At 35.4% G+C, this 14127-nt stretch overlaps 1 protein-coding gene across 8 annotated transcripts in view; it reads left to right on the forward strand.

The window, feature by feature from the left end:
- The window catches only part of hdac5 (histone deacetylase 5), a 122513-nt gene that overhangs the window by 48302 nt on the left and 60084 nt on the right, over positions 1–14127 (forward strand). For 4 of the 8 annotated variants that reach the window (XM_087244306.1, XM_087244307.1, XM_087244308.1 and 1 more), the window contains exon 1: positions 2087–3026. The exons of the other annotated variants lie outside the window; for them this stretch is intronic. In XM_087244306.1, the coding sequence (XP_087100432.1) occupies positions 2876–3026 (151 nt within the window). In that variant the 5' untranslated portion in view covers positions 2087–2875. Of the gene's footprint in view, positions 1–2086; positions 3027–14127 lie in introns of those variants that run through there. 8 annotated transcript variants of the gene reach the window in all.

Consider the following 14127-nt stretch of genomic DNA (forward strand, 5'->3'; position numbering starts at 1 on the left):
AGCTGGCCTCTTCTGGCCCCCCTTAAGCAAATTTTCAGGGGGGCACCACTGGTCTATTCTCTGTCTTTAAGTGTTTGAAACTGAAAATATCTCATCATATAAAACAACCAAAAATGTTATAGTTTATTAGATTAAACATTTAATATATAAGTCTATTTTAGTATTTTGGTTATTGTTATTAAACAGTGCAGCAATATGAATCATATCAAAAAGCATGAAAGGAAGAGGGAACACGACACAAATTGTGAGTTTCCATATATTCTCTGAGAGCGCTCAAGAAAATTTGTGTGTGAGCAGTGCATATTTGAGAGCGAGAGAAAATTTGAGAACTCGCAATCAGTTTTGTCCACAAACAGAGGAAATCTGTGCACGAGCATCACACAAGGTAGAGAGCAAAGCTCTTCAACGTTATGTGAAGAAAACAACTTTATTGTTTGTATGAAGTAGCCTACTTCATTAACAATATGTGCTACCATTTTACATTGCTGCTAGACGGATTTGCAACTCCATCTCTTTAGCACACACGAGATTCAATTGACAAAATTCCAATTTCACTCAATTTAACTTTGCAGCATATACAGGAGTTGGTCTACTGCTACCACATTGAGGTTATGTAATTTTGGTTAATCACAAGTTGATCACCGAAGACATAACATAGCACAACTAAACTTAATGAATTAGACAGCAGTAGACCTGCAATTTCTGTGTGATGTGAGGCAAAATGGAGTCTTTTTTTGGTGGAACTCGTTCTTGTGCATTATGCTGTGGAGACGAGACGCAGCACTGTTCAGTACTTTTTCAGAAAATTGCATTTGTATTTTTATATATCTAAGCAATGTTCTTTAATAAAAAAGGTTTGTTTAATCAATACAGATCTTACAACCATACCTAATCTGTATATATTTTATTTTTCTGTTAAAAAGACTCGAAAAGACTCGAAAATCAAACTGCAGGACTTTGGACTTGACTTGAGACTTGTTGCCTTTGACTCGGGACTTGACTCGGGACTTGCCTGTCTTGACTCGGGACTTGACTCGGGACTTGAGGGCAATGAATTGAGACTTACTTGTGACTTGCCAAACAATGACTTGGTCCCACCTCTGTCACTACTACTGTTTCTGATGACGCTAAGCGTATAAATCTAACCTTACAATTTGTACAACCCTATTTATTTTTAGTCTTATTTTCAATAAATGATTCAGTTATTCACTTATAATACTTCATGTTTCATTGCTAAATGTGTCATTTTTGAAGAATTATTCAGTGGCATTTTTTTGATGGCTGGTTGTCTCCACCTATTGGTTAAGTGTAATTCCTACCAACTACTTTCATTTTTTGCATACATGTATGACGATGATTTTAAATTCTACCATAAACATTCGTGGTTTTATTATGATTTTATTATTCTGTGTTATTTGGCTGTAACTTTGATTGTAAATGCTTTTATACGTGTGATTTGAATGACATGAGAGGCTATCTCTCTCTCGGTCGTTACAAATTTAGGATTAATCTATCAGTAAATAAAAATGTATTTATCCATGGGTCATGTGTGTTCCAAACAATGCGTTGTGATAAATACAAATAACGGATCAACCCTGATTTGTTACAGTCTGCTACACCCCTAATATATATATATATATATATATATATATATATATATATATATATATATATATATATATATATATATATATATATAAAAAATCCTTCTCTGTCTGTTGCGCTCTTTCTCTCAAATTCAAATGAGCATTATTGGCATGATCATCAAGTGTTGCCAAAGCATTGCACATTACATAAACAATGAATATTATAGTATAATGATTACATAACACACACATAGAACAATCAGAATTTGTAGAATTAGGATCAATACATGCATAAAAAAGTAAAAGAAAAATATGACTATTTAAAAAAATAAATCATGAATAAAAAAAATATGGAAAAAAAATCTCTCTCTTGCTCTTCCTTGCTCTTCTATTCTCTCACTCTCTCTCCAAGCGAGCTCTCAGCTCCCGAATCTATTTATAGCTCAGTCCCGCCCCTCCCCTGTCGCTCGGCAGCTATTTCCAGCAGCCTGAAGCAGCTCCAGTCTGTTTGTAAACTCCACGTCTCTACACCTCTGCTCTCTCGTTCGTTTTGCACAGCGGGTGAAGAAGCAGAGATTCGGTTCAAACAGTTGCATGAACGCAACACAGTCGCACTAAACGGAACAACGTTCGGAGCCTCATTTTAAGCCCATTCATCGGGAGACAGAGGTTTGTTTTTCTGTACCAGGGACTGTCTGAACGTACCGAGAGGCGAAGGGAAGGAAGGAACAGAGGCATCGGCAGGCAGACGTCTCCCAGTGGTCTACATTGTGATCCCGTTCTGTTGTTTTCAAGCTCCGCCGCTTTTTGTCATGCTCTCTTGGAGTCGCTCGCTGATGCCACATGCATAACTTCAGATGATTGCAGGATACGGGCACGCTCAGACCGGAGAACTTGGATGGGAGCCACTCTCGGACTTGTCAGCGTGAATTAGCAGTTTGTTTCTGACGTATATGATTAGACAAGAAGGTGATGTGGTTTATGAATAGACTCGTCTGTGCAGCCGTACAGCTGATGGACTGAGTACACGTTATAAGGATTTATCTACAGCATTGATTCTTTCCGTTTTTAAATCATGGAACTAACGGGCGAAGCAGTTGTTGAATTTTTGCATGCATGTACCTTTCGATAAGAAGACATGCATAGCGTTTCCCCCTTCATCCTTTCAATGTGTTTGCATTTTTAATATACACATTCTTTTGAAACTGAGAGTTGGGTAGCCATCTCCTCTTTCATGTCGATTTCATTTTGTTTTTGCTTGAACTGTGTGGTGATATTTTGAGACTGGCATGCTTTTAAAGCCAACCGTACCGGGACTGTGCGCAATGTTGCAGACGATCTATGAGACAGAATCCTGCTTTTCTTCAGACAGCACATCCAGCAGAGAGCGACCCGTGGAGCTGCTTCCTCAGTCCAGAAGCACCAGCATGCCTAGCACCGGTGAGTTATCTGGGAGAGAGACATCAGATACACAAGTGCAAGCATGCATAAAGAGAAGTGTAATGTTTTGGGGTGGGAGGTACAGGCGTGCTTGCGTTGAGACTTTGAATTCAAAGGTTGTTGATTGTTGTTTTATAGAACAACAGTTGTGCTGTGGCTACATCTCGACTTTGTTTTGTCTTGGTCAAACTCTGTTTGGGTAAAACTTTGAGGGTCATGGTTGCGAACCTTGAATGGGCATCATTAAACAAAGATGGCTTCTTTTTCTTTATGCAGTGTGCCTTTTTTTTGCCATTTTATCATTGCATTCTCTTTGGCCAGATAATCTGTTAATTACGTTAAGGATATTACGTTAAGGTTGTTAAGTTAATATTGTCAGCCATGTGATTTTGAGAGTATTTAACCTGGGATTACATGCAAATGTGTTGTGGCAGTCATGAATGACCACAGTGACTTTGAACTTCTTTTTTGGATAGAGTAAAATACTATAATTTTGTTCCTCAAACTTCGAGACACTCTCTGCTTTAGGTTGGCAGAGCAAACTTGTGTCTCGACCTTGTCAGAAGTGACGTCAACATTCCCGTCGGTTCGGCCATCTCTCACCTGCACTTGAATCAACACCGAGGAATGACTATAACAGTGTGTGGGTGTGCGAGCACTGCGTTTGCCTCGCACCGGGCCTGTTTATCTGTCACCTGTTCAAATAGAGAGATATGCTGTTATTTTTAATCCATTCACTTCTTTATTTGGGGAAGGGAGCTCTTTGTACTGGTCTGAAATTTACTAAGGCATTTCTTTATTTTTTAAAGGGATAGTTCATCCAAAATGAAAATGCACTGTGCATTTACTTGCTTTTAGATCATCTAAGATGTAGGTGACTTTTTGCTGATCAGTTTCTTGCACAGAGAGATCATTTCATTTCACTTCAGGTCACTTCAATAAGACCTCAATGCATCATCAGGAGCCACAGGTATTAATTATGTTGAGCTTGTACATATTTATAAGTCCTTTTAGACATTAACTTGACTTTAATGAATCACCAAGGACCACGGTTTATGCTGAAAATCTTTCTTTAATGTTCTGCTGAGATGAAAAGAAAAGTCACCTACATCATGAATGGCTTGAGGGTGATTAAATTATGCCATTCAAGAGAGAAAATTTGACAATTTGATTTGAACTACTATAATGATTCAGTCATGACAGTTCTGCCCATTTAAGTACAAAATGTATTACTATGTCTAAATATTCTTTTAAAAAAGCATTAGAAAAAAAATCTGAGTTGACATTGTTTTGGAGATGTGGCTTTATAATCATTAGTCAAAGTCAGCATTTTTGTCAATTTAACCACATGTACAGGACATATAGAGAATCGAAAATTGTGTTACTCCCAACCCCTAGATGCCTAATATAATATTAATACAAAAAGTAGAATTTAAAAAGAAATGACAATAAATACAATTACACATATGATATAATCTAAATATATAAGAAAAATAAAAGATTTGTAAACAATGCAGTTACACTTAAAGGCATATGGCAAAGAGTGCAAACAGTACACTTTGTTTAGTTGTGCAGAGGCAAAACAGTATATAGTGCAAAAAGTACAGTATAATGCAAAATAGTATAGTGCAAACAGCTTGTAAATATGGTAAAGTGACAGTGTCTTAGTTGTATTTATTTAAAATATGAGGTCCAATCTTGTCATTTAAACAATTTAAAACATTAAAAAAACATTTTTCAACCTCTCTTGTAATAATAGGCTGTTCATGATATGTACCATGATTACGTAATCAGCACTATGATTTAATTTCCTTAGTAAAAAAACAAAAGCCTAAAGGAATTCATACATGATTTCCATTTGGAATTTCCCTCTCTTTTTGGAACCAATTCTAAAGGAGCCTTAGTTAAAAGCGTATTAAGGTAAATAAAAATGCAAGCAAATTTAAAATAATTTGCTTTGGAATCTTAAACAAAAATCTCAAGTATGAGTAGAATGAATTTTGTTACTCTCAAATCCAAGCTTTCTGTAGGACTAGACAAAAAAATGTCAAACAAGCAGAGCCTTCTTCCTTAGCAAAGCATGCTAGGCATTTTAGAATGTGTCATAGCTGTTTACTCTTCAACACTACTGTATAGTAGAGTGCTGACAGGTCTGATTGTCCTAAAGGAAACAGGACACCCATCCACATACGCTGTAATGCATCATGTAGAGCACATGTTCTGATTATGTAATGCAGTATATAGGTAGTGTTGGGGTTTGCACAATTACTCTACTTGTCTGGACATCTGTCTGTGCATCCCGCACTGGCTACACAGTTTGTTTATATGTAGAGCAGCTGCAAGACATTCTGTGAAGTATGCAACTGGGAGGTGTCTGACATGTGTTGATGTGATTCTTGCTCCAGCAGACAATTTTAAATTCGCAAACTCTACAAAGATGCATTCTGACACTGGTCCAGAATCAGTCAGCGCACCGTGATTGAGGCCAAATGAGTTTCTTCACCAACATTTCAGATTTTGCAAGTTACGGCGAATTTGCCGGATAAGCTGAGCTGATCTTCTAAACTTGCTGAACTGGGATCGAATCATTATAAGTCGATACTCCCTGAGGAGCTTTTTAATTAATTATACCTGGGTTATGTAATGGAAAAAGCCTTGCAACATCACACTGGATCATTATGGATTAGGTGGATTGCAGATTTGATGACCGACTGGTGGCACTCTGTACAAGCTTTTATCTGACTGAAAACCTGACACTATCAAATAAAATAACATTTTGGATTGTAACTTTGACTTTAGGGTAAAAAAAAACTCTTGCAAAGATTAAACTGATTTTAGAGTTTTAGTGAAGTGAAGCTCATGTGTTCTGTGGTCTGCTTCATCTGCTTTGCGGAAATCTAGATCTTAATAGTAGTTTGTGTTTTGACAATCACTTCAAGCTAGGGCTGTGGGATTAATCAAAATAGAATCGGAACCACGATTTGAAACGCTGTGATTAGCTAATCGCAAGAGGATGTGATATGTATATATCTATATTTGTCTGCGTGTGTGTGTGTATATTAAATATATATATATATATATATATATATATATATATATATATATATATATATATATATATATATATATATATATATATATATATGTATGTATTATTTATGTATTATATATGTATTATTTCATTTCCCCCACCCAGAGCAAATGTGTGACTGCCGTCAGTGTGTGATAGTCTTACTAGCCAATTGAGTCAGCACACTTTTGTTCTGCCCGATTAGGATTGTGGGACGATGGCGTCTGCAGCTTCAGAAGCATTAATAGATGAGTTTATATTAATAAAAACAGGTAATATTGGAATATTTTGGTTCCAGTGTATTGCCAGTGACGCTCAATCTAGCTAGCAACAGCAAAGTACGATTTCAGAGTTGCTTACAGCTGTTACACCAAATGAAAAACAAAGGCACCAGGAGATAACTAACAGCATAACTAACCACTGTTTGCTCTAGAGAAAAATGAGTGTTTAATGTTTTTAATATTTATAAAGCGATTTGAACAAAAGTTGGAGTTAGTTTATATTTTTCCAGTTCACTGCAAGAAGCTACAATACAGAATATTCAGCTGAAGCTTGTCTACAGAATCAAATAGCAAATCAAATTGAAATTGCAATATCTGTTTAAAAAAGGGCGATTAGATATTTTCCCCAAATCGCATGGCCCTACTTCAAGCACAAGCAAAGAATAATGTCTTTTGAAGTCTATGACAGAAACTGTCAACACTGAAGCTGAAACTTAGCATAAATGCATTGTATTGGTTCCCTGATCCCTTGACTTACCTTCAATCCTTAGATGTTTTATGCATGAGACAATTTGTGTTTTTAGAATGAAACGAAAAGCATCTGTGAGCTGTACACCTCATCAAATTGCGATATGGACCAGTGTATTTAAATCGTAAAGCACAAAAAGCACTTCAAAATATGAAATTTGCTGTGTGAATGAATGTCACAATTTTGTTCATAATACAATCAAGCATGTGTCATGATGTGGCATCATGTACACAAAAGCATCATAGTTAGAATTTTGACGAGTGTAGGCTTAATTATTGTATAGTAGAACAAACTAAATAAAAGTTGGAAACTAGGCATGGGGCAATAAATGGTTTTAAGGTTTAGCACAATTTGGAATATTCAAGGGATGAATATGCAAAAATGTTTTGTTATACTATTTCTAAGGTTGATGTAAAGGTTTTTTTTTATGTGTTGTAAGGAAATCTGTGTTTTTGAAGCTAATGACAATAGTAGAAGTCAATGGTTTATTTTAATTATGTTGCCTGAAATGTTTACCATTCCAAAATATTATAAGTGTTTATATAAATGTAATCTATTGTATTAAATGGGGGAAAAAGTTGTGTTTTTTACCCAGACATTTTTACAGCAGTAACAGGGTTTCTGCAGAGTCCTAAAATGTCTTAAATTTTAAAACCTAAATTTTAGGCCTTAAAAATTCTCAAATTCACTGACATATCATGTTGTAGGTCTTAAATAGTTTTAAACAGGTCTTAATTTTGCTTTGTCTAAGTAAAGCTACTCAATTTGGGCTAATATCCATCTAATGACCAACAACACATCTCAATAAAAGTTTTTTTTTTTTTTTATCGAAAAGAGATAAAGCTGTAAGACATTTTTACAGCAAATACCTCAAATTAAATTCCCTTATCAGTGAAAAAAACTGAAAACAATCAAACGATTCCTCATGATAATACTGCACTGTAAAACCCAACAGTCAACTTTATCAAACTAAATATACTGAAAGTTAATTCTACTCATTTGAAAAGAGTTTGGAACTCAGTGTTGAAGGTAATGAGTTAATTAAATACCTCAATGCTTCAGTTCACAGTACTCATATAGATTAGTTTTTAACTGAAATGGTTTTTAGCAATTGGTTTCTTTAAACAGTTTGAGTTGCCTTAGTTTATTGAGTTTTACAGTTGATTTGATTTATCTTTATGTATTGGAGGTTGCTGTGCTTAAATTGCTTCATTTACTTAAATAGATTAAGTTCACAGTACACATTAGGATTGGTTTTTGAACTTAAATGGTTTGTTGCATACAGTTTCCTCAAATGGCTTAAGTTACCTTTTGTAAACACTGTGTACCACAATGTAAAACTTTTTGGGTTTTACATTGTGGGCCATTAGAAAAAATCTTCACCCGGTGTAAGTCTAAAATTGCATTCCTTATGGTCTTAAGAGGGTCTTAAAAAGTCTTAAATTTGACTTAAAGAAACCTGCAGAAACCCTCAGTAACACAATACTGTGATATCTTGAAACTGTGATCTTTTTATCCAAGGTTATCATACGGTCAGAAACCTATACTAGCCCATGCCTATTGCAAACACAATCAGACAGATTTGTGAAAAAATAACATATGGCCCTAAATTTTATTGGGTGACATTTTGGGTATGCATGTGCTGTTTTAGATATATGCCAAAACTAGCTAATGGATTTAGCCAAACAGTCTGGAATTGTCATGCTAGGTCATGTTGCCTTTTAACATGGGAAAATGTTGCCAATAGATGGTCGTGCAGAGAAGGCCTTGATTCAAAAGTCTTAGTCAATGTGAAACTACTGCTACCCGCATGGACTTTTTTTGGGTATTGGATGATTTTATTTGTTTGTTATGATATTTTGTTTATTAAGTAAAAAAATCACTTGCTTTACGACATAAATATAAATTTGTTTTTTAAAAACAAGCTAAATAATGAAAAGACATAATGTAGCCATGTAAATAAAACATGCCTTTTTTCTGTAAAACTTTTTGATGTGTAATTTTCAACACGTTTGGAATGAATAATGCACCAATAAGCCCTGCAATTCTCATTAAAAATACATACAGTGAACTTTGATTTCGTAAGCCCAAGAGTAAGGTAAACTTAAGAGCATTTTAATCTTCAAACTTCATTTGCATACTATGTGTCCTTTTATTCTTAGAGTCGACAAAATTATAAGCTCCTCTAAAGTTAGCTTTATCGTTTCCTACCATGTCCAGTCAAGTATGTCTCCCCAGTGATGTCCTGTTCTATAATAAGCACCAGTCTCGTCACGCCTGTTTACACGTCTATGGTCTCACCCCAGTGTCTTGAATGGCAGCAATTGGGTCACTATGGGAATGCATTAACCCCACCCACTTTGTAACCTTTCATCACCTACTTTGAGATCTATTCTCAAACTGCTGTGCATTTGGTGTCATGGTTGACAGGCGATCTTCATGAAACCAACGCTAGTCAGTCAAACAGTGATTCACTTGTTGATTCAGTGGATGAATCAAATGATCAGGTTTTCCTTGCTTTTTTTTCCTGATGTGGTTATCGATTTGTCATTTGAGTGGGTGTTCGTTTGACATGTTACAAATGTGCCGCATCCACAATAGATGTGGAAGGATGAAGCAATAATTTCAATTCAACACCTTGTAATATTATGGAGTTGGACGCAGTGTTACCATTAGGACCATTCCCAACATGGAAGATGATAAATATTCTAATGCACATCATCACCAGTGGTTTAGTAGGAGATCATTGCGGACATTGTAAGCATTCGATTCAGATTGAGGACATTGTGCAGCAGGGTGGAAATAGAATATGTATATACTCCAAGCTGTTCTGTTTGTACCCTACACATGAGCTAATAATATCTCACTGGTATCATTTTACCATTGTCTATTATGGGGTTTTAGGATAGTATAGCCCTGTTATGGTGCCCAGGGATATTTCTGAAGGGTGTTATTATGTTATAAATAGGATGTTTATGAAAGACTTTGTTGACAATAATATGCAAAATTTTGGTTGAAAATCAAGGCCTCTTTTTTGTCCTGGTAGTTTTGTTAAAAGAGCCACTCTGTTGTAAATCAAATATGATTTTTAACACCAATTATTTTTCTTTCAGGAAAGCTAATTTTATGGATATAATAGCTACCTCTGCTCAACAGGTTGCATGAGTTGAGGTGTCATGAGAGTTTTGAGTTCATTAACACTTAAGGGGGTGCACATTGTGATGAGAATTAAAACTTTGAACTCATTTATTAGTTGTGGTTTCTCTTCTCTAGGCCTTGTTTAAACTGTAAAAATCCCTCAATCCAGAAAATCCTTTCAGCAAATATATCTAGCTATCTATGTTGATAAATAAAATCCAGATAGCAATGTTTTGCCTGATTTGTCTTTGAAAATGAACAATGGTTCACAACAGTATATACAGTATATTTATTTTTGTTCTGCAAGGTTTTTTAAAAGCATAATTAAAGCTGCACGATTCTGGCTAAAATGAGACTCGCAAATCTTTTTTGCTTAAAATAAAAATTGTGATTTTCTCACGATTCTGTAGTTGTAAAATAAAGGTTTAATATTATTAGGCTAATATTATTGTTATTTCTCAAACTTATGATAAAAAGAACTATATTAATATTATATGTAGGTCTACTGTTTATTCTCATACACAACACTTTGTGTTCGCTAAGAAAGAAAAAAGCATATCAAATGCTTGTCATAGCCTAATCATAACTCTAAAATTCTATATGATTATTTAAATGTTGTGCATGCTTTCGGTTTCATTTTCACTGCTAAGTGCAGTTCATACTTCCCATGTGGCTCTCAAACAATCACTCTGTTCCACAAACTGAACGTTATTTACAACTGTATTACCTTCTATTCACAGCCTATGCAGGTTCTGTTCACTAAAGTAGACTTCATTTACAGGCGTGCGTCCGTCCTCTCTGTGGTAACAGCTCGTGGTCAGCAGCTCACGTCACGTGTGATATCGCTATCATAAAATGCTATAAAATGCTATCATTTCCTGCCTCATTTGTGATAAGCGAAACTGATGGTATAACTCATGTTGGAAGTAAAATGTGACATTTATGTAAATGACTGTACTTGGAAAGTGGGCTGAACTAAAATTGTCTTCAGTAACCTCTAGTAAATGTTAATTAGTCTTTTTGTATTTTTAAGTGTGAATGATGGGTAGGCCCCACAGAATCTGAGCAGACAGAAATCCGCAGATTTTTTAGCTCAACATCGAGTCTGTTTATTTACTTGTGAACTTGCTTTGTTTACCAAATAAGTGGATCTAATTGGATTTGCATAGTAAACATTAAATAAAAGTTAAAAAGCTATTATTTTTTTTTATTTCATATATTAAGTCATATATTATTTCACATTCTTAAGTTATGATACTCCCAAAAGTACTCCTTCTACATATATTTTTTTTAGTAAAATAGTAAAAAATGTCTGCAGATTTTGTCTGGCCCTAATGATAGGGGAAAAAATAACTAGACAAAATATAGGATTTGACTTTCTCTCTCTCTCTCTGAAGTGTTGAGTGGTGTAGAAGAATTGAATGCATCCTCTGAAGTGATACCTGCTCTCTGTCAAAGGACACCGTGTGGTGGCAATGTGTGAACATTCATAGAAAACAATGGTTTCCCACTTTTGGCTGCCTGTATGTCGCCTGCCTGCCTGCCTTGTACAGTATTTCATATTCTGCAATTGAAAAATGACTTTCCTCTTCTTTGTTTACCTCCTCATCTTCATTTCCATTCTTGTCTTGATAAGTAATAGCAGTTGCAAAAACAGATACAGATCCATTTTGTTTCTCTTGCCTCTTGCCAGATGACCCATGACTTGAAATTCCTGATATCTTTTAATATCCTTTACTGGAAATAGTTTCATAAGAAAAAGAATAACCTTTCTTCAACACACGCGGCCCAAACCCCTCAGGAGGTCTATAGAGTAGAGGCTCATATATTCAAAGCAAAGAGCTAGTTCCCTATCTGACTTTTCCAATTGTCGGTCACCCAAATGAAATGTGAAAGGCTTTGTAAGAAGAATCGAAAGTGCTGTGGGGATTTGGGATGTTGGGGGTGGATTTTTTTTTTGTACGCAGTAGTGTTTGGTTCAAGCCAGAGTCATTGAAATTGTCTATGTTGTTCACTTTATCAGGGATTGCTCATACACTACCTGACAAAAGTCTTGTTGCCTATAAAAGTTTTAGGAAGAACAAATAACTTGTAGTTGATCATTTGGTATCAGTTGTGGCTTATATGAAAGATTACGCTGGTGATTATGATGTGGCTTATATCTAGATTACGCTTATTTTACCAAAATAAAATATGATCATGCCTTTAATTATTTAATTAGAACAGTAAGGTCTGACTTTGCTTAGACAAAAGTCTTGTCGCTTAACAGAAATAATGTGCATTATATAATATAAAGTCAAGGTGCAATGATAAAAGACTTAATATTGTGTATCATGAGCTTGGAGAACTGCGTCCATCTCTGCTATGATTCAAATAAAGTCATCTGAAATAGTGGGAAAAAAAGCGTTCTTGCAGGACTTTCTGAGTTCATCAAGATTATTTGGATTCATCGTCAATGCCACATCCTTTATTTTACTCCAAACATTCTCAATAATGTTCATGTCTGGTGACTGGGCTGGCCAACTCCGGAGCACCTTGACCTTTTTTGCTTTCATGAACTTTGATGTGAAGGCTGAAGTATGAGAAGGAGCACTATCCTGCAGAAGGATTTACCCTCTCCTGTGGTTTGTAATGTAATGGGTAGCACAAATGTCTTGATACCTCAGGCTGTTGATGTTGCCAAACACTCTGCAGATCTCTCGCACGCCCCACACTGAAAGTAACCCCATACCATGATTTTTTCTTCACAAAACTTGACTGATTTCTGTGAGAATTAGGGAAGCTCATAATTATTGTTAACTGTAAGGGTGCGTTTTTAACAGAATAATGGTATCAGTTAAATCATTTAAAAATATAATTTTATATATTTGGCTGCATGAGGGGCTGATCACAGCGAACACACTGTTTGCATCAAGAGGGGCAACTTTTGAATGGTTTATTAATGGCTGTGAGCATCTTTTGGAGCCCTGCAAGCCTCACATTTTTGCCTTTGCGCACTGTGTGCTCGCAGTTGAAAAAAAGTCAACTTTAAACTGAAAATGCATGTTACATCAGTTGTGTCTTTTTCATTTTTCAATCAGATGAGGGCAGAGGCAGGGTTTCCGTTTGTGATCGATTTGAGGTAGCCTGCTAATTTTTATTTATTTATTTTTTGACAGAAAAAAAAATGACAGCATATGTCTTTTCTTAAAAAGTATTCAGTTAGTGTTTTCATTCTGTAATCTAAACTTGACATTTAAATGAAAAATATCTAGGGCAGGACCATTTATTTTAGTTTACTAAAGTTTATTCTGTTTGTCTGTGCTGTTGGAAATGCTGCAGGGGCTTGAAAATGTTCTGTTCTTCTCATGTTCTGTTGTTCACATGTTAAAATAAATCAGTTTTTAATGCAATATTTAATGGGTCAGACACAAAATAAACACATCAATTGTTTTTTTTTTTAATTATTAAATAATAATTTAATATTAACCTGTTAGCGGTTGACTGTTAATATTTGGTTAATGAGCTGCGGTTGTCAGTTGGTAAAGTTAACTGAAATGAGCACTCCTAGTGAGAATCTTGGGTTCATGCAGATTCCAATAGGTCTTCTGCAGTATTTGTTATGATGAGGATGCAGTTCAACAAATGATTCATCAGGAAAATCTACCTTCTGCCACTTTTCCAAATGTTCAACTAGAAGTCAAGTTATTATTTGTTGCTCGTACAACTGTGACCGATGACCAGACTTTTGTCAGGTAGTGTATTGTCTCTCACAGTGTTGAAATAAATTTTTTGTTAAAAATAGTGTTCATAATTAATCATTTTAATATCAACAGTCTGAATGTTTCTAAAGGTTTTGGAGGAAAATACTAGCCAAATATTCTCTCGGAATCGTGTTGCTTCAGTGAATGTACTTAATACTAACTTGAAAATCCATATCACCAACTTAATATATATTTCATGTCCATATTTGTGAGAGAAAATCTTCTTTTTTCTGCTGGAATACACCCTGCGACCCCCTCTCTTCTCTTTTCTAAAAAGTGTGTGAGATGAATTCCGCACCACACATTGAAGTTTACCCAGAAAACAACATTCCTCTCATGCAAGCGTTTGACGTCAATGCTGGTGCATTTATAGAACCTGTAAACAGTGGCCGGCACTCAG

The sequence above is a fragment of the Danio rerio genome, chromosome 3 (genome assembly GCF_052040795.2).
Source record: "Danio rerio strain M-AB ecotype USA chromosome 3, GRCz13ab, whole genome shotgun sequence".
Classification (NCBI taxonomy): Eukaryota; Metazoa; Chordata; class Actinopteri; order Cypriniformes; family Danionidae; genus Danio; species Danio rerio.